This window comes from Salminus brasiliensis, chromosome 4 (genome assembly GCF_030463535.1).
Source record: "Salminus brasiliensis chromosome 4, fSalBra1.hap2, whole genome shotgun sequence".
Taxonomy (NCBI): Eukaryota; Metazoa; Chordata; class Actinopteri; order Characiformes; family Bryconidae; genus Salminus; species Salminus brasiliensis.
In genome coordinates, this window is record NC_132881.1 from 26,841,905 (window position 1) to 26,859,117 (window position 17,213).

Below are 17,213 nucleotides of genomic sequence, written 5' to 3' on the forward strand. Positions count from 1 at the left end.
ACTCATGCACATCGCACTGCAAATGTCTTCTACATTGGGTATCTATCACACGTGTGGTGTTATTACATGGACTCTATGTCTTTCCCTCTTAGGATTTTGTTCCGTGCTCTCTGTAACTCCATCTGCCCGTCTGACCTGGTGAAAGCTCAGAAACTGGACAAGTCCGTCCTGGAGCAGTACTGGGCCACCATCCATCAGTGGAAAGAGAAGAGACCCGTCAGGCAGAAACTGAATTCCAAGCACAACCCTCAGACCCTTAGTGTGAATGCTGACATCCCCGATTCTGTAGACTGCACTCTAGAAGCAGGAGCTGTGCCCTCTTGACTGTGATCACTAGGAGCATCTCATTGCACTTTAAAGACTGGCAGGTACTTGGCAGGACCAGTCAAATCTGACCAATGAGTGTTTAGTCCCGACACCAAGGTGTTGTTTATATCTGAAAGGCATTACACTGCCTCCGCCTTCATTAGCTTTACACGGGCTGAAGAAAGCTGAAGAGATATGGTGAGGACCAGTATACATGTGGCTTATGTGAGACAGCGTTTTGTGGTTGATCCACTACAACAGCCATTGACCGTATAGCTACTGCTTCTCTGTTCAGAAATGTTACATGGTATATGACCACAAAAAAAAAAACATATTACACATGCCTTACTTGAACACTGCAGCTGTCCATTACATTTCATGATGTATGTACCAATAGAAATGCTCTGAAATGAAGTGGGGAATTGGAATGAAATCTATTGATATTAACTTAAGACTTGTTTTTGCCTTCTTCTGTCAAGTTATCATTCTGGACATGCAAAATTTCTGGACAGTAAGGATATGGTTGTAGTATTCAAAGAGATCATGTGACTGTATGAGGGCAGAGAACAACCTTCTTGGTGAACAGAGGTAGGACTCAAGAGCCTAAACCTAAGGAGAAGGGTGTAAAATTTCATCACACAATGGAAATTTGTAGAAAGTTAGACAGACAGAAGACAAACTTGGAGCATTCCTGAACTTCCATCAAAAACAACCTCCAACTCTTTAAAATAACAATGTCAAAAGGACTTTTTAGATGATGCCATAGTAGAATCTCATCATTCTTAAAAGCTTGAAATGTTTCTTCACACTCATGAATCAAACATTTTTCAAACATGGTTCTTTAGGAAATCAAAGGTGGTTCTTATATGGCATTTTTCAACCTACCCAAACTACTGGCACCTTTATCCCCTTTTTTTGTCTTGTACACAGTAATCATGCATCATGAACAACAACAAACAGACATGTTTACAGTACAGTCCATCATTGCAGTTTAGTCTCGCTGCAAACTGGATGAGCACATATTACTCAGATGAATTGTGTTCAATACAGGTCCACATAGAAAAGTGTCTCTTGATTTGATCTTTGGAAAGGACCAGATTTACCAATTTGTGCGCTAAAAAGATAAATGTAGCCTTTGAAACTTTGAAACACTAAAGATTAAATGATCTTACTGCTTATTTTCACCTGGTCTAATTTTACTGGTCCACAAATATTTGGATATGAGGTTTGTGGCCTGTGGAAGTCTATGGGAGGTAACTGTACCCCTCAATACTGAAGAAGCACAGATTTTTCCCCCGTTAAGAATTTTCTATTATTTTTTTTTTCCTACGAGACACGCACACATATCATGACCTATACATTAGACACCACATTCATTATATTCTGTTTTATATGGAGATCAGTTATAAACACTGCAGACTATAAGAACACATCATATCAGAAGGCTAAATGTGCTGCTTATTTACTAAATTGCTAACGGGTTGCCTCTAAACCAGCACTATTGGACTCCTGCAGCCCAGTGACTCAGCTGTATTATGAACGTCAGTTCCACCTTTGAAACGCGGTTTTGTTTGCAGAGACTGATTTGTGTTGTGATCTACCATTATTGTAAAAATAATGTAAATGATCATGTCATTGACTGGACCAGTGGAGTCCTTCTATTTTAAGAGGTCTTTACTTGACCAGAAGATGCCTTGGAGAAGTGGATTTTGGAAAATTGTGAATTTCCAGATGTGTTTTGTGTGTATGTTTTTATAAGCAAGCAATAAACCTAACCAGTGAGCAACAGCCTTTAGTTTGTCTTCTAATGCAATAAGAAAACAAAAACTTCTGACTACAGCAGTGGTCACCAACCCTCCTTCTTCCTGTAGGTTTCCTCTCTGATCCAAATTGAACGCAGGCTATTCAGGTAATCAAGCACTTCTGAAGCCAGTCATTAGACGAACTAGACATGAAAAAATCAGGACACCTCCATAACAGCCTTTATGTCTTTATAAATGTAGCAACAATCAGGTGCAGAACATCAGCTGCAGATGATTAGAACATAGTTCGGGAGGATTCTAGAGGAGCCTGTCATGTTTAAACCTTGGGCATTTAGTTTGCTCTTGATTGGTGAAGTGAGAGGCAGCACCATGGACAGATCCAAAGAGTTCTCTGAGGTCTTCAGAAAGTAGGTTGTAGATCTTCAGAACAATTAGAAATTAGATGTTTTACTGTCTGGAAAATTAATCACAAGAGAAACAACTGCCAAAGTGACCAGGTCAGACTATTCTAGCAATTTCAGCCACAAAGAAGTCTCTAACAATGCTAAAATGTCATCACAGGATCTACTTCTTCTACTTCTTCTTATGTACAGTATTGCACATCTGATGTGTCCTAATTTAGCAGCACCATCAGAATGTAGTAAAAATATTACAGCTGTATAAAAAAGGGACATATTTTTTTCTTACACATGAACCAAAACTGTTATTTCCAAAAGACAATAAATGTTATAAAAATAATGTAAATGATCATGTCATTGACTGGACCAGTGGAGTCCTTCTATTTTAAGAAGCCTCACTTCTCCAGAAGATGCCTTGGAAAATTGTTTCGTTTTTGTGTGTGTATGTACATGTTTTTATATGCAAGCAATAAAAAATCTGAACAACTTGTGAGTCTTGATTACAGAGATTTGAGTTGTTTTTGTCCTGGTTTGCATCCAAAGGGTTATTATTTACAGATTAACTGTAAACAATGTTATGTACAGTTCATCTGTAAATAATAATATTGTTATTGTTTTTTTTTTACTTCTATTATTTATGTTGTGTAAATAGTGGTAATTTATCTACGTTTTTGCATCTGAGTGTTGCTATCCCTTTGCTGCTGAGAATGACACTGAGAATTTCCCCACTGTGGCACTAATGAAGAATTTGAACATTTGATGTCTTGTATTAGAGACAAAACAATGCTGAGAAGAGTTATATAATCTTATTTTATCATACAATAATGCAGGGAAAATTACCTACAACCAGCACTGCTCCCGGCGGACCACATTCACACACACTTAAACTACACACACATAGAGGTCCCTCAATGTAAAAAATACTATGTGCAATACCCCCCCCCCCCCACACACACACACACATGTGCAATTAAGAGTCATTTGCAATTACTTGTAAATAATATTGTTATTGCTTTTTTAATTCTTATTTATATTGTGTATATAGTGTTATTTATTTATCTACGTTTTTGTAACTGAGTGTCTTACTATCCCTTTCTGCTGTGACACTGTGAATTTCCTCACTGTGGGACTAATAAAGGATTATCTTATCTTATTTTATTTTATCTTAATAAATGCTGTTGATACAGGGGCACCGAACTTTTTGGGAGGAGGGGGTAGGACAATTCTAAAGGCCTTGTAGCTGACATGGGCCCTAAAAGACACATTCATTTGCTTTGACAGATTTTTTTATTTATTTATTTATTTATTTATTTATTTATTTTTGTCCTTTTTTACCAATGAAATATACATAACTGAAGGACATCCAAAGAAGGATATGCAGGACAAAAAAACACTGATCTCACACAATAACTCATTCCACCACCCCTTCTCCACCACCCTCTCAGTGCTGACTGAAATCATAGACCCACCCCTATAAACAGAGGATGTTTAACTTCTGAACAAACTCACAGAACTTAGCATTTTGCCCATTACGCGTCTTACAGTGGGCAGTCAGAGCGCCCCCTTCCTCTCAAGGGCATTACGGCATCACCCCCAACCCCCAAACCCCGCCCACCTGCGTGTCGTCAGTGACGTGGGCGTGTCCACAGCTTCCTCTTCGCCCGCTGTCTAGTACAGCCTACAAGTCGCGTCCCGGCGCTGCTGCTCTCACTGCGCTGAGGAGAGAGCTGGGCTGTTGTGGAGAGAAGTGACAGCGGTTCTCCCTCAGCCATGAGTGTGTGCAGCTCCAACCGCAGCTACGGAGAAGAAATGGATGAGTTGGAGTCGGTGGGGTGAGTTTACCGAGAGCCTTATTCATATACTATGTTGACATGTGGCGTTTAAACAGGCGTCCTCAAGTTAGCAGGTATCTCTAGCCTTTTAATGCCAGCAAGTGCGTTTCCTGTTTTCTCAGGATATTCGGTGTTTAGTGAATTCAGCTTGCAGAGGGGAACAGAGAGGAATACCTCAGACTCACGTAAAAGTAAAATGCCCACCAAAAAAGTGTAAAACAAAAAAACTGGTCCGTTATACATTCAGCACAGAAATTAACACCGTATTTTAGCCTTAAAGTCTGTTTAAAAACTCTTTAAATACCTGGCTGAAAGATAGGCTACATGCACATGGTAAAAGGTCTATGTATGCACTGAAGACAACGTGACCTCTGGTTTCAGTCACCACCACTGTACACAGATCTTGAGCTGCAGCTTTCTCCAGAATGAAGGATTCCACATCCGACCAGTCAGTCTGAATGAGATTAGTGATCTTAGTGAATGAACTGTGCACACATTTTAAAACATTTAAGATTTAAGCCCTTTTAAAAAGAGCTCTATCCAGCTCTGGCAACAACAACATTTGCATTCAGCTCAGGCTGCAGCTGCAGTCCTCATTACAGTGCTGTAGGAAATGACTGTTTATTAACCCATTAAAAAACGTCTAGGGCCGAAAGTGTTATTACAAACCTCTGATACCAAAGAATAGCCCCACCAGTTTGTACAGAAGTCCCTGTAGTTACTGAATAACCTGCCTTAGTGTGTAAGAATAGTGTGTTAAGGGGTTAAAAGGGCTGTTAATGTGAGGTAATGTGAGGTAATGTGGGCATAATGTGGGAGAATCATGGGATTATTTTGTGTCAGTGGCACAAATTAGGGGGCAGGATGGGTTCCACTTAGCAGTGAGTTTCATGCTGCTATTTATGTGTTACCAGTCAAAGTGGAAAATCCCTGTGGTAAAGGCTTTCTCAGAGCGACTGAAAGTATGAGGAAATAGGGCTCTGAACCTAAAGGTACAAAAAATGTAGCCTGGCTAAAAATACAAAGCGTGTCAGGATTTTACAGGGTTTTAAGAGGCTGATCTGGTTCTTTGAGCGAAACCATAGAAAAAACGTGTTTGCTGTCGAACCATTGATTGCAAACTTATGTTTTTACCAAGTAAAAGTTTCTTCATACTCTTTAAAAGCTTTTCAGAGGTTTGTGTAGCGTAGTGGGTAACAGCCAACCTTCCCCATGTCAGACTGGGGTTCGAGTCCCCATCCAGGCAAACGCACCATGCTACACCAATAAGTAGTCCTTGGGCAAGACTCCAAACCACATTCGTCTACTTGCGTTACTTAGTTCAGATGTTAGGTGCTCAGGATAGGAGTGTCAGCCAAACTCTGTAAATTAATTATTTATTTATTTTTGTTTGTTTGTTTGTTGTTGGCAAGCTCTTTAAACCTGTAGTATGTAATAACAGTATAATAAATGCCTTTACATGACAAGTTTATACAAATATATATAAATATATATAAATACTCTTACAGAGAGATTAAAACGAAATACTCGAAAGTATTAAATGAAAGTAACGGATAAATAATATATAATATATTGAAAGGAAATAAGTAACTGAAAGAGGCATGTGGGAGGCTCATACTGCAGTATTGCGTAGAGGTGTAATATACACCCCTTGTCTTCCAATTGTGTTGCTGGAATGATCAGTGAATTGGTGTTTGATTAGAATAACCAGCTTTTATTGTTAATAATGTGCTGTTTTTATTGTTATTTTTAGTGTATTACAATTATTTATTAGGCCATTATTATTAATTATGCTGCTTTTTCCGTCTTCAAGATGTCTGTGACATTCAAGTGTGTATAAAGGCATAGTAATATGTAAGTGACGATCAGGGTAACATCAGCAGTCATGTGTGTATCCACTTTTAAAAGGGCAAAACTGTGTGTTTGCTGATCTTTGAGATTCCAGGCACACTCGTCATAGTGGTTCAGCCGGCTAAGCCACTTTTCAGGAAGATTCAAAGGCAAAATTGATTTTTACAATCTTTACTGTAACACATTTTCTTTACTGTAACTAGCCAGTTTCTCATCTCTTTCCCTCTCTGTCTCTCTTTGTTAACATCTCTTGATGATATCCCTTGGATACATTTCCATTACTGTAACTAGCCAGTATCTCTCTCTCTCTCTCTCTCTCTCTCTCTCTCTCTCTCTGTCTAGCTGGTACCATTATGAACTGTCTCGCCATGCTGCTGAGGCCCTGCTCATGTCTAATGGCATCGATGGGAGTTTTCTGCTGAGAAACAGCAATAAGGGACCTGACTGCTTTGCCCTTTCTGTAAGGTTAGTTACTCCCTATATTTCAACCACAGGCACAAGTTACACGCCCCCTTAAAAGTAAAGATGCTCCAAAGGTTCTTTGAGCGATGGTACAGAAGATGAGTAGAGAACTTGCAAATTGGTAGAGAACCTGTACATCAAGTGAAGGTTCTTTAAACCCTCAAAATATTCCTCACACCTGTGCAGCTCTATTGCAAACATGGCTCAAAGAACCCTTTGTAGCACTCTTTCTTATTTTTGAGTGAGTGGTATCTGCATTTGAAGGGACATTCATACATGAAACTTTTTTAGCTGACCATATTTAGTTTTTGTCCTATTTTGATGATTATCAATGTTGGTCTTTTAACCAAAATGCAGTAACAGAATGTAGGCCACTGGATTTGTGTGTGCTAAGTGTGAAAGACCACTGTTAAAAACATCCTGTCTGAACGGGGTTAAATTTCCTTTCTGTAAACGAGTTGCTGTAGATTTTCAGGTTAAACTCAGAGGCTTTAAACTGAATGTAAGTCAGTTTAAACTCCACTTGCAAAGAAGCACTTTTCTCTGCATTACATTTCTCTCAAATGTCTTTTCATCTTCCTTTTCAGTGTTTCACATCCCCTTTTCCTTTTTAAGACTGATAATATGATAATGTGGTGCTCCTTTCATTTGGCTCAAGTTCTGTGAAAATGAAGACTCTCGCTGTTCCTCGGAACACAGTTATTAATATATTCAGGCCCATTTTTGCAATGATTATGCACCAGATGTGCCTAGAAAACATTGATATCACATATGTGCACACACATGCAGTGTTTGGAATATGACTTTAATTGTATTAATGTGCTATTAGCCATACATTTGGGGGATTTCTCTGTACCCAACATTCCTGATGGCACTTTGTATAACAGCACAGTAGATTTCATGCGTTTCTGGGATTCTGGGTTTGTTTTTTGGACATTTTAATTGGAAATTGTGTCAGTATGGCCAAGATGGTCTACATATTTTCTCCAACCCTACTCCTAAAAATATAGGAACAGAACCAAATGCTCAACCAACCAGCAAAAACAACAAGCCGAAGACACAATACCCATTAAGACTATCTAAAAAAAACTGTCAGAGTTTGGGAGATACTGCTCTTGAAAGTACATTGAGTAGGAAAAAACTGACCTGTGAACTTTACTGTGAGCTGTGAAGCAGCTCAGACCATTAACACAATGAAACAGCTCTGATTGTGACAGTGTGATGGGAGCCTGTGAAACCAGATCTACTCGTGCATCTGAAAAAACGGTGGTGACACTGCAGCTTGTTGAATGATGTGTTAAATATCACCAGTGTATGTTATTATTCAGCATCAGTAGATGTATTTTATCCGCAAGTTTTAGCAGGTTGGTGTTCACTTTATGTGCCATTAATGTTAATATATATTAGGCGTGGGCAATATGGCAATATTTAATGATATTCGTATCATGATAGATTTAGCTATCGTGATACGAAATATAATTTTATTATATTATCATAGATAATCTTAAGTAATCTACTTAAATATTGTGAAGCCCTTTCTAGACTGTCTGCAACTTGTATGTCACCTCTAGGGCAAAGGACTCAGTGAAGCACTTTCATGTGCGCCGACAATATGGCAGGTATTCCTTTGGCTTCAATGAGTTTGACACCCTTCAGGACTTCACCAGTCATCTGGCCAATCAGCCACTACTGGGAAGTGAGACAGGTCTGCCACATTCACTCAAATAAGCACCCACATTATTTTTCTTTATTAATCTCTCTCTAGCCTCAGTATAATGACTCTGCTTCCTGTCCCATTACTTTTTTTCTAGGTAATCTGATAGTGCTGCGGTTCCCTTACCCCCGACAGGTGGAGGAACCGTCTATTTACGAGTCAGTGTGTGTGCACACGGCCATGCAGACAGGACGCCATGAAAGTGACCTGGTCCCCAGTGCTCCATCGGTACATTAGCAGCACCTTATAAACACACAAACACTTGCATATCCCACTGCAAAATAATGTTACATGCATCCTTTATTCTCTGGGACTGGGTTCCACGCCCTCCTTGCCTTAAAACAGCATCAGACCTGTCAGGTAAGGATTCCAGCAGTCTCCTGAGAGAGTTCCTGTCCATGTTAATCCACTCTTCGTCTAGCTTTGTGCTTCATATCCAAGCAGAGCACAACATTAGTACTCCCACATTGCAGGATGATGACTGAAGCATGCACAGGTCACAGAACAGAAACAGAAAGCACTTTGATTAAACCTGTCAGAACACAGAAGAAACTCTGAGATAAGCACTCTCTAAATCTAGCTGCATCCAGTTTGTGGAAGAATAAGCTACAATGAACAGGAACATCTCAAGAGAATGGTGTAATCCTTACCTGACAGGACTGACACTGCCATGTTGTCAAGTAGATGGGACCTATAAAACTTTATATAAATGTCAGGTTGAAAGAGATAGAATAACTTTATTGAACATTTTAAAATCTGCACAGCAGATCATAGATCACAATTATTGAGACATTAAAAAAATGTGTTCTTCATACTGTTGCTCACTGCCTGTCTTTCTGCAGCTAGGGACAAAAGAGGGCTATCTAGTAAAACAAGGAGCTTTTGTAAAGGTAAGGAGAGACACTGTGAAGTATTACTAGCCTCATATTTTATACAGCTGCATCTGTACACCGTCAGGTTCCTAAGTATTTGGGCAGTGGCTTATTATTGTGTAACCCTGCCTCTGTACATCACCTCCAGTGATTTGCAATTGTGATGTGATTAAAGTGTAGACCTTCATCTTTAATTCCCCCCAAAAACTTGCATTAACTGTCCCCCCATTTTTACAGGCTCATAAGTAATTGAACACAGCCAACTGTGGCCTTTTACCTAAATCTTTTATGATAAACAAAGGAGACTAAAGGTCTGGAGTTGATTCCAAGTATTACATTTTTTTCATTCGCTAGGTGTTCACGGGAACTACTATGATACATTTAAAAACCTGCCCCACTTAGCACCAGACATCATATAGACGTTTTTTAGCTCAAAAAGATGTTTTTAGAGATGTCTGTTTTAATCCAAATTTAGCCCAAAGCGGACACTTTCAGACCACATATAGCCGAATACTTGACAACGTCGTGTACAAACCCAAACTAGTGTTTCTGAACATAATCAATTTATAATGATGTCTTGGAAAAGAAAGAGATGTTTGAAGCGGCCGCTTTTGACGACTGCTCTTGCAGCAGTGAAGGAACACCGCCCAATGCAGCACAATTAATTTGTACGTAGAGGGACGAACTTTTTGCTGGGTGGGAAAAGTCACATCCCCATTGTGGTGGTGTACAAAGTCAAAATGACATAGAATTTAAAAAAATAAAGAATCAGAAAAACTTTGCAAAAGTTGGCTTATATGAATTATTTTTCACTTTTACTCATTTTATACTTTCTGTTTTTAAGAAAACTGAGAATCTTAATGAATCAAGAAGTTAAAAAGTTCTTGTTGTGCAGATACAATCTGCTTTGACAAAGGAAACTGCCTTTATCTGACAGTATTTTTCTCACTTTGTGTTAGAACTGGAAACAAAGGTGGTTTACATTGAATCGTAATGAGCTGAAATACTTCAAAGACAAAATGGTAAGCTGAGGCTGAAGGCCATGTTGCAGTTATTAGTTTAAGAAGCAGGAAATGAAAAATGCTAATATAATTTTCATATTTTCTACCCATCAGTTCGGAGAGCCCATTCGGACGCTGGATCTGACTGCATGCTCGGCTGTTCAATTTGATTACAGCCAGGACAGAGTGAACTGCTTTTGGTGAGAGCAGTGATTTAGACATTGCTTTTTTTATTTAGATATTGACGTGTGTGTTTGTGTGCCTGAACGCATGTGTAGGGGGGCATTTCCTGCCTGTTGAGCTCCAAAATGGGGAAGTGCAACAAGAAACACACCTAGGTGGAACGGGCAGTGTTGAGCTGACACGCTACTTCTTTACACCAACTGTACACACTGTACACACACTCCAGCTCATTTTACCCAGCCACTCGAAATTTCTCACTTTATTCGCTATACGTTAAGCATCCTTTTATACACTTTATTATTCACCTCACTCTATTTTTCCATGTTACAGTTTAGTCTTCCCAGAGAGGACGTTTTATCTGTGTGCTAAATCCGGCGTGGAGGCTGATGAATGGATAAAGATACTACGTTGGAAACTGGTGAGGACAACAAATTAACCAAGAGCTTGTAGTGTTTGTTATGAAAGCTGCAGCAATTGTGATTGTTAACAATGCTAATTCTCGTGTCAGCACTTCTGTAAAGGGAACTGTTGCTTATTGCTGTTTGTCGCTTTCTGCTTTGCCTAACAGTCAACTCCTCCGTTTTTTCCAGTCCCAGATCAGAAAAGGCCGATGATGGTCGTAAAGGAAGAAGACAAGAAGGCGGGACTTAGAGTGTGAGCTGTGTGTGCAGTTAAGAATGATATAAGAGGATGATCTAAATAAGAATCAGAGGTCAGTAGATGATCAGGGTATAGACTAGATCCTAGGGCCAACGCAATCAGATGTCACAGAGCTGTTGTGTGGTAAGACTGTGCAATATACATATCTCAGTGGAGATGATGTGTCATACTGACAGCATCCTGTGTCTTACAACAGAGTGGTGTCATAACCTTGTGTTACACTGACCACCTTAAAAGGGAGTGCATTACAGATATCAGAGCCAAAGAAAGAAAGTGGGCCTGAAGATAACAAGGCTTTCAGATAACACCCAGCACTGTAACTAGTTAAGTAGTCATCTTTTACTTAAGAAACCAGAGCGTTGGTAATGAAGCGCTGCATTAGCGTATGCCGTGGGGCACTACAGGATGTGGACAAAATAATAGAAACAATAGCTTTACAACATGAACTCTGAAATTATTAAATTACGATTACAAACCAATTAAAGACCAGTTAAACCCCAAATTCAAGGTGGATCCAAGACAAACAGAGATAGTCAGACCCCAGCTTACTTCCAACCTGAACATCATCTACAACATATTTACATCAGCAGAAAGCCAACTGATGACTTCAAGCAATCCATGTGCGCAACCAGGTGTTAAACAAGACAGTGGCTCCTGTCTTGTTTGCTATAGGAACCCATTTAAGCAGGAGTTATTAGGACAGAAAGATCTGCATGGTCAGCCAAGAAACCTGAGGCCATTTTAAAGCCTTGGGTGCACATTATGGTGCCCTGCTTCTTATGGTGTTCCCATATCTTAAGGCAATATTTAATATAAACAAATTCTAGAGTGGTTTTGCCAGCAAGGCTGAGGCAAGCTTAGGCATCACATTGCATATTTCTCTTTTAGTTTTAATGATCTTTAATACAGTGCTTTTGAGAAACTAATCCCTGAACATTTCTGCACATGTATGGTTAAGGCGCACAGTGCCAGTATAGACTTCTACTTCCTTTATTCCTCAGAAATGAAGTAATTTCTTTTTGAAACATGGTTAGCAAGTTATACAGCATTCTAAGAAGAACCAAAACACTTTTGAAGGCAAAATATGGCCTTACATGGGTTTTTTCTCTTTACTTTGTCCACACCCTGATGTTTAAGTTGATTTTAACTGCTGTTAAAAATGGGAACAGTCTGGGGTTTCTTTAGGACTGGTCCGATATCAAATTACCTAACTACTGTAACAGAACAGAGAATACAATAACCCCCAAAATAACCTTTCAGTTTTAACTAGAAGTTGTGTCTCATATCTGACATAGGGAAGTTTACTTGAGTAACCTGTTGCGTTTAAACTGAGCCTGAATCCACAATGTATCAACTGACAGAGTTGGGTGATGCCAAAAAGAACGTCTTTCACATTCTCTTAGCGTGAAAGATGTACTACTGTACAAATGTAAATCTTCAATAAAGACAAGGTATTTTTGTACACCAAAGGTCTTACACAATTTATTCATTAGAAGAAAACACAAATAGAAGGGGTTACATTCATAAGAGAAACATACAGCATCAAGAGCAACTGACATAAAAATCCAATTTCACAGTCAGCATCATACCAATCTGTGTGCGTCAACACAAGAGGAGAATTGTAGCAATGTCCAAGGTGCATGTGTGTGGCTCTTATGACCTGATGCAGGTGTATGATGCTGAAGTAGTTGTAACGCTGCCCCATTCTTAGGCGACCTCCACCACCTGCCTCAGTTCCTCAATCAGCGGAACCAGCTCCTTCTCCAAACTGATGATTAAACCTAAAAATAACAGAAGCAGACCGGTAACTGATACTAACCATCTGACGCAAGCAGTTTCATCAAGACTGTACTTTAATACACAGAGTGAGCATTTTCCCCTCCTAATAGGGTTGTTCTGTATATAAACTTCATGGTAATTAACGATAACCGAACAGTCAGTTCTCATAGTCAACCAGCTTGTGGAGCATCTTGGCATGGCTTGCGAGGAAGTGGCTAAAAGCATTAGATGAGACTTATGTGGCTGAATGATTTAAACTAGGGAGAGGCAATACCTCTAATGTCCTTTTTCAATCTGCTCCCACACATTTTAAAAGCTTTCTTGAGCATGTAAAACGCAGAATTCTTCACATGAGCACACAAGCACTGGAACATGTGAATGGTCAGGTACGTGTGCGTTATTTGCCTGTGGAACGTGCTGGAACAACAAATCTAATCCACAGCAGCAACAGCTCTCGTACATGACTTATTTCACAGGCGGCACGTAGCACACAGACAGTGTATTTGGTAGGTGATCATATTGTTCTGGCTCATCCATGTATTTAAATAAAACAAGGAACAACCTACAAAGCTGCCTCTTGGTTAAGTCGCATAATCTTCAGGATCAGAATTTCCTTGAATCATCACGCTATGGTCACGTCATGAGTTATGAGTCTAATTGTAAAAATACAATTAAATATTATCTACTTTTTGTCACCAGAGCCCAAATCAGCCATTTACATCTATTCACAAACACTTACCTGTGTTAGCACTACTGCTTGCAATGAAGCTGATCACTAAGGGTAATCGGTTAAACTGCACAATCTGACAAAAGAAACACAATGAAAACATCACTCATCAACCTAGTAGCAACTGGCAGTTTATATAAACCTTCAAGTGAAGCTGAAACGCAAGTCTGTGGGGCTGATCTGTGTACCTGATATGTGTTGTAATAGCAGATGATGCTCTTGTTTTTGGACAGCCCCAGCTTGCTCCCCTGATCTGTGGCCAGGGCAAAGGTGGAGAGAAAGCCTGGCCGCAGAGCGTACTCCGGAGCATTGTCATTGGCAACTATAAGGAAGAACCATCACAATCAGTAGCGAATCAAACAAAGCAGTAATTGACTCTATAATCAGACTACTAAATAAATCACAAGCTTAATAAAATATACTACCTTTGATTACCGGAACTCCATCTCTGTCTGTGACTACTATTGCATGGAGGCCCTCAACCCTGATCAGAAACGAAATTGACAAAGAAAATATTTAACTGCATACATCGTATGAGCCTATGAATATGTAGAGCATATATTTGAAGGCATGAACTGTTCCTTCAATGTAATAAGTCATTCTCTCGGTTTAGAGGGGATGCTTTGGTTAAACTGAGATGACAAACTGAGGGACTGGATGTGAAATCGAGGGAACAGGTTGGTGAGAGCATACACATTAGGAACTCCTATCCCTAAAATATCAACTTTACAGGAGAAGGAAAGATCTTCAATAGAAGTCGGTCTAAAATAGATTGCTGTAATTCAATAAAGCATTTCTACCGATCCATTCATCATGACAACTGCCAGACTGCCACACTGTCAAAGCCTGGGGATATGGCTCCAGCTACACTGTTTTGAGTGACAGCAACGACATATTATAGTGGGCTCGGTTGGTAAAACACTACTTACGTTGGTAACTGTTTGTATAAATACCTCTTCAGATCCTGCAATGAAAAATCAGACATGGTAGCTACATGTATGAGGAGCTGGGTTAGTTCACACCCCAGAGAGAGTAGGAGATAAGGAACTAGCTAGCTAACTTAGTGCTAGCTATCATACTCACATCTGCCATGACGGCGACTGCTGGCTACGAATAGCCTACTCGCGCTGATACCTGTAAGAAAACGCTTAATAATAAGACAACTGTAAAACAGAAATAACCAAATAAACCCTTAAACCGCAAGTGCTACAGCTGTCACTGCAGAGGCAAACGCGGCAGCATCTGCAGGTTAGCTAGCTAATGATAACGGTGACCACTTTTCTGAAGACTTGTGCTAAACGTTTGCATTTGCGGTGGCTAGCACTAGCTAATAAAGCGGTGATTTCTACACATTTAGAGACATTCAGCTAGTTAAGTGCAGAAAATGCCGGAGCGACATTACCTGTATTTACAGCGTTTTGAGGCTCGGTCTGTTGTTTGGAGTTTTATCACATGACCACGGCGCGCGCACACTTTCCTGAGCGTCATTTCCTGTCCGGGCTCTGTTCGCCCTGTGAGCGCAGATGTCCCTCTGGCGGACCGTAAGCCTCGTTTCACAAACAGAGGAAAAACTCTTCCTGCATTGCAGTTACCCTGGCATCCTTTTATATGATGTTTGTGCGGTTATATGTGCCAGTATCAGTCATCATTTATTTTTACAGACCCATTTTACAACTATCTGAATTCTTTACAATTAAACTGGGCCCACGTTCCAAAAAGTCCCCAAGAGCCCCTAAAGTTTTATGTTATAATGTAATGTTTAGAGACATAAATCTGTTCCCTCAATTTAACAAATCGTTTCCTCAGTATGATAAATCATTCCCTCAATTTAATAAATCGTTTCCTCAATTTAATAATTTCCTCAATTTAATAAATCATTCCGTCAATTTATTAAATCATTCCCTCAATTTAATAAATCATTCACTCAATTTATTAAATCATTCCCTCAATTTAATAGATAATTCACTCAATTTAATAAATCATTCCCTCAATTTAATAAATCATTCCCTCAATTTAATAAATCATTCCCTCAATTTAACAAATCGTTTCCTCAATTTAATAATTTCCTCAATTTAATAAATCATTCCCTCAATTTAATAAATCATTCCCTCAATTTAACAAATCGTTTCCTCAATTTAATAAATAATTCCCTCAATTTAATAAATTATTTCCTCAATTTAATAAAGCATTTCCTCAATTTAATAAATCATTCCCTCAATTTAACAAATCGTTTCCTCAATTTAATAATTTCCTCAATTTATTAAATCATTCCCTCAATTTATTAAATCATTCCCTCAATTTAATAAATCATTCACTCAATTTAATAAATCATTCCCTCAATTTAACAAATCGTTTCCTCAATTTAATAATTTCCTCAATTTATTAAATCATTCCCTCAATTTATTAAATCATTCCCTCAATTTAACAAATCGTTTCCTCAATTTAATAAATCATTTCATCAATTTAATAAATAATTTCCTCAATTTAATAAATCATTCCATCAATTTAATAAATAATTTCCTCAATTTAATAAATAATTTCCTCAATTTAATAAATCATTCCATCAATTTAATAAATCATTTCATCAATTTATTAAATCATTCCCTCAATTTAATAAATCATTCACTCAATTTAATAAATCATTCCCTCAATTTAACAAATCGTTTCCTCAATTTAATAATTTCCTCAATTTATTAAATCATTCCCTCAATTTATTAAATCATTCCCTCAATTTAACAAATCGTTTCCTCAATTTAATAAATCATTTCATCAATTTAATAAATAATTTCCTCAATTTAATAAATCATTCCATCAATTTAATAAATCATTTCATCAATTTAATAAATAATTTCCTCAATTTAATAAATCATTCCATCAATTTAATAAATAATTTCCTCGATTTAATAAAGTATTCACTCAATTTAACAATCTGTTTCCTCAATTTTATTGTTCAATTGTTTCTACTATAAGCTAAATATGTATAAATATGTAAAAACTGTGAAATCAGTGAAATATTTGGAACTGATATACTTTAAATGGGGGCATTCTACAAGCCCTTTTAATTTTACTGATGTTTAAATTGTAATAGTCTGTATGTAGATCTTACACTGCAGGAATGTAGGTTCTCATAAATTACAGTCTTTATGGCCAGTCTGCAGGCAGCTCAACAGAACTACCCTCAAAACAACTAATTTGGAAAGTTTCCACCACCATGCTGGTGCATGTGAAAGATCTAGGTTTGGTGGGTTCAGACCAGTGGTACTTATAAATGTCTCTAACTGAAGTGTGTTAAGCTGTATTACACAGCTGTGGTTGCAGGATTATGTTAAATGTACTTGCTGAAATGACCTGCTGGAACTCTAAACTACTGGTCTGATGAGCAGCGTATCTTTTAATATTGTTTGTGATTGTGTACAGCTATATTGATGTTTTCTTTACTCAGGCTGAGCTCATGTTGTTCTCTCTGCCTGCAGGTCTGATGTTTTAAGAATGAAAAGCCTTCATGTGAGGATTAGGCCTGAAACAATGAGCTCCTCAGTGTTCACAAACCAGGCAAAGCCTAATCCTCCCCACAACTTTACCTAGCTGACCACAGTCGCCCCACCAACATTAACAATGCCTAAACCCCAGAAACCTCTCTCCACTCAGCATGCCCCCCATGTTCT

General features: G+C 38.6%; 3 protein-coding genes across 6 annotated transcripts in view; 2 read left to right on the plus strand and 1 right to left on the minus strand.

Moving 5' to 3' along the window:
* atp10d (ATPase phospholipid transporting 10D) overlaps nucleotides 1-2,946 on the plus strand; it is a 29,323-nt gene extending 26,377 nt beyond the window's left edge. For all 3 annotated transcript variants that reach the window (XM_072677770.1, XM_072677771.1, XM_072677772.1), the window contains one exon: nucleotides 93-2,946. In XM_072677770.1, coding sequence (XP_072533871.1) covers nucleotides 93-324 — 232 coding nt within the window. In that variant the 3' untranslated portion in view covers nucleotides 325-2,946. The remainder of the gene's footprint in view (nucleotides 1-92) is intronic.
* A 1,198-nt stretch (nucleotides 2,947-4,144) lies between these two features.
* On the plus strand, nucleotides 4,145-12,511 carry dapp1 (dual adaptor of phosphotyrosine and 3-phosphoinositides). The gene is made up of 9 exons (XM_072677773.1): nucleotides 4,145-4,299; nucleotides 6,493-6,615; nucleotides 8,184-8,317; nucleotides 8,424-8,554; nucleotides 9,169-9,216; nucleotides 10,158-10,220; nucleotides 10,314-10,399; nucleotides 10,713-10,800; nucleotides 10,973-12,511. The coding sequence occupies exons 1-9, from the start codon at nucleotides 4,238-4,240 to the stop codon at nucleotides 10,994-10,996; spliced, it is 759 nt and encodes a 252-aa protein (XP_072533874.1). The 5' UTR covers nucleotides 4,145-4,237; the 3' UTR covers nucleotides 10,997-12,511.
* On the minus strand, nucleotides 12,497-15,034 carry lamtor3 (late endosomal/lysosomal adaptor, MAPK and MTOR activator 3). Of its 2 annotated transcripts, XM_072677775.1 has the most exons (7): nucleotides 14,951-15,034; nucleotides 14,632-14,682; nucleotides 14,478-14,512; nucleotides 13,974-14,032; nucleotides 13,737-13,870; nucleotides 13,561-13,624; nucleotides 12,497-12,823 (listed from the first exon to the last, which is right to left on the minus strand). In XM_072677775.1, the coding sequence occupies exons 2-7, from the start codon at nucleotides 14,638-14,640 to the stop codon at nucleotides 12,750-12,752; spliced, it is 375 nt and encodes a 124-aa protein (XP_072533876.1). In that variant the 5' UTR covers nucleotides 14,641-14,682; nucleotides 14,951-15,034; the 3' UTR covers nucleotides 12,497-12,749. The 2 variants fall into 2 exon arrangements, with proteins under 2 accessions (XP_072533876.1, XP_072533875.1); XM_072677774.1 differs by lacking the exons at nucleotides 14,632-14,682; nucleotides 14,951-15,034 and having other exon boundaries at nucleotides 14,478-14,625.
* Between the last annotated feature and the right edge of the window lie 2,179 nt (nucleotides 15,035-17,213).

Coding starts and splice junctions, on each gene's coding strand:
- dapp1 (XM_072677773.1), top strand. CDS start 4,238: ATGAGTGTGTGCAGCTCCAACCGCAGCTACGGAGAAGAAATGGATGAG. Junction 9,217..10,157: donor AACAAGGAGCTTTTGTAAAG/GTAAGGAGAGAC, acceptor ACTTTGTGTTAG/AACTGGAAACAAAGGTGGTT. Junction 10,221..10,313: donor AATACTTCAAAGACAAAATG/GTAAGCTGAGGC, acceptor TCTACCCATCAG/TTCGGAGAGCCCATTCGGAC.
- lamtor3 (XM_072677774.1), bottom strand. CDS start 14,533: ATGTCTGATTTTTCATTGCAGGATCTGAAGAGGTATTTATACAAACAG. Junction 14,033..14,477: donor TTATACAAACAGTTACCAAC/GTAAGTAGTGTT, acceptor GTTTCTGATCAG/GGTTGAGGGCCTCCATGCAA. Junction 13,625..13,736: donor GCTATTACAACACATATCAG/GTACACAGATCA, acceptor TTCTTTTGTCAG/ATTGTGCAGTTTAACCGATT.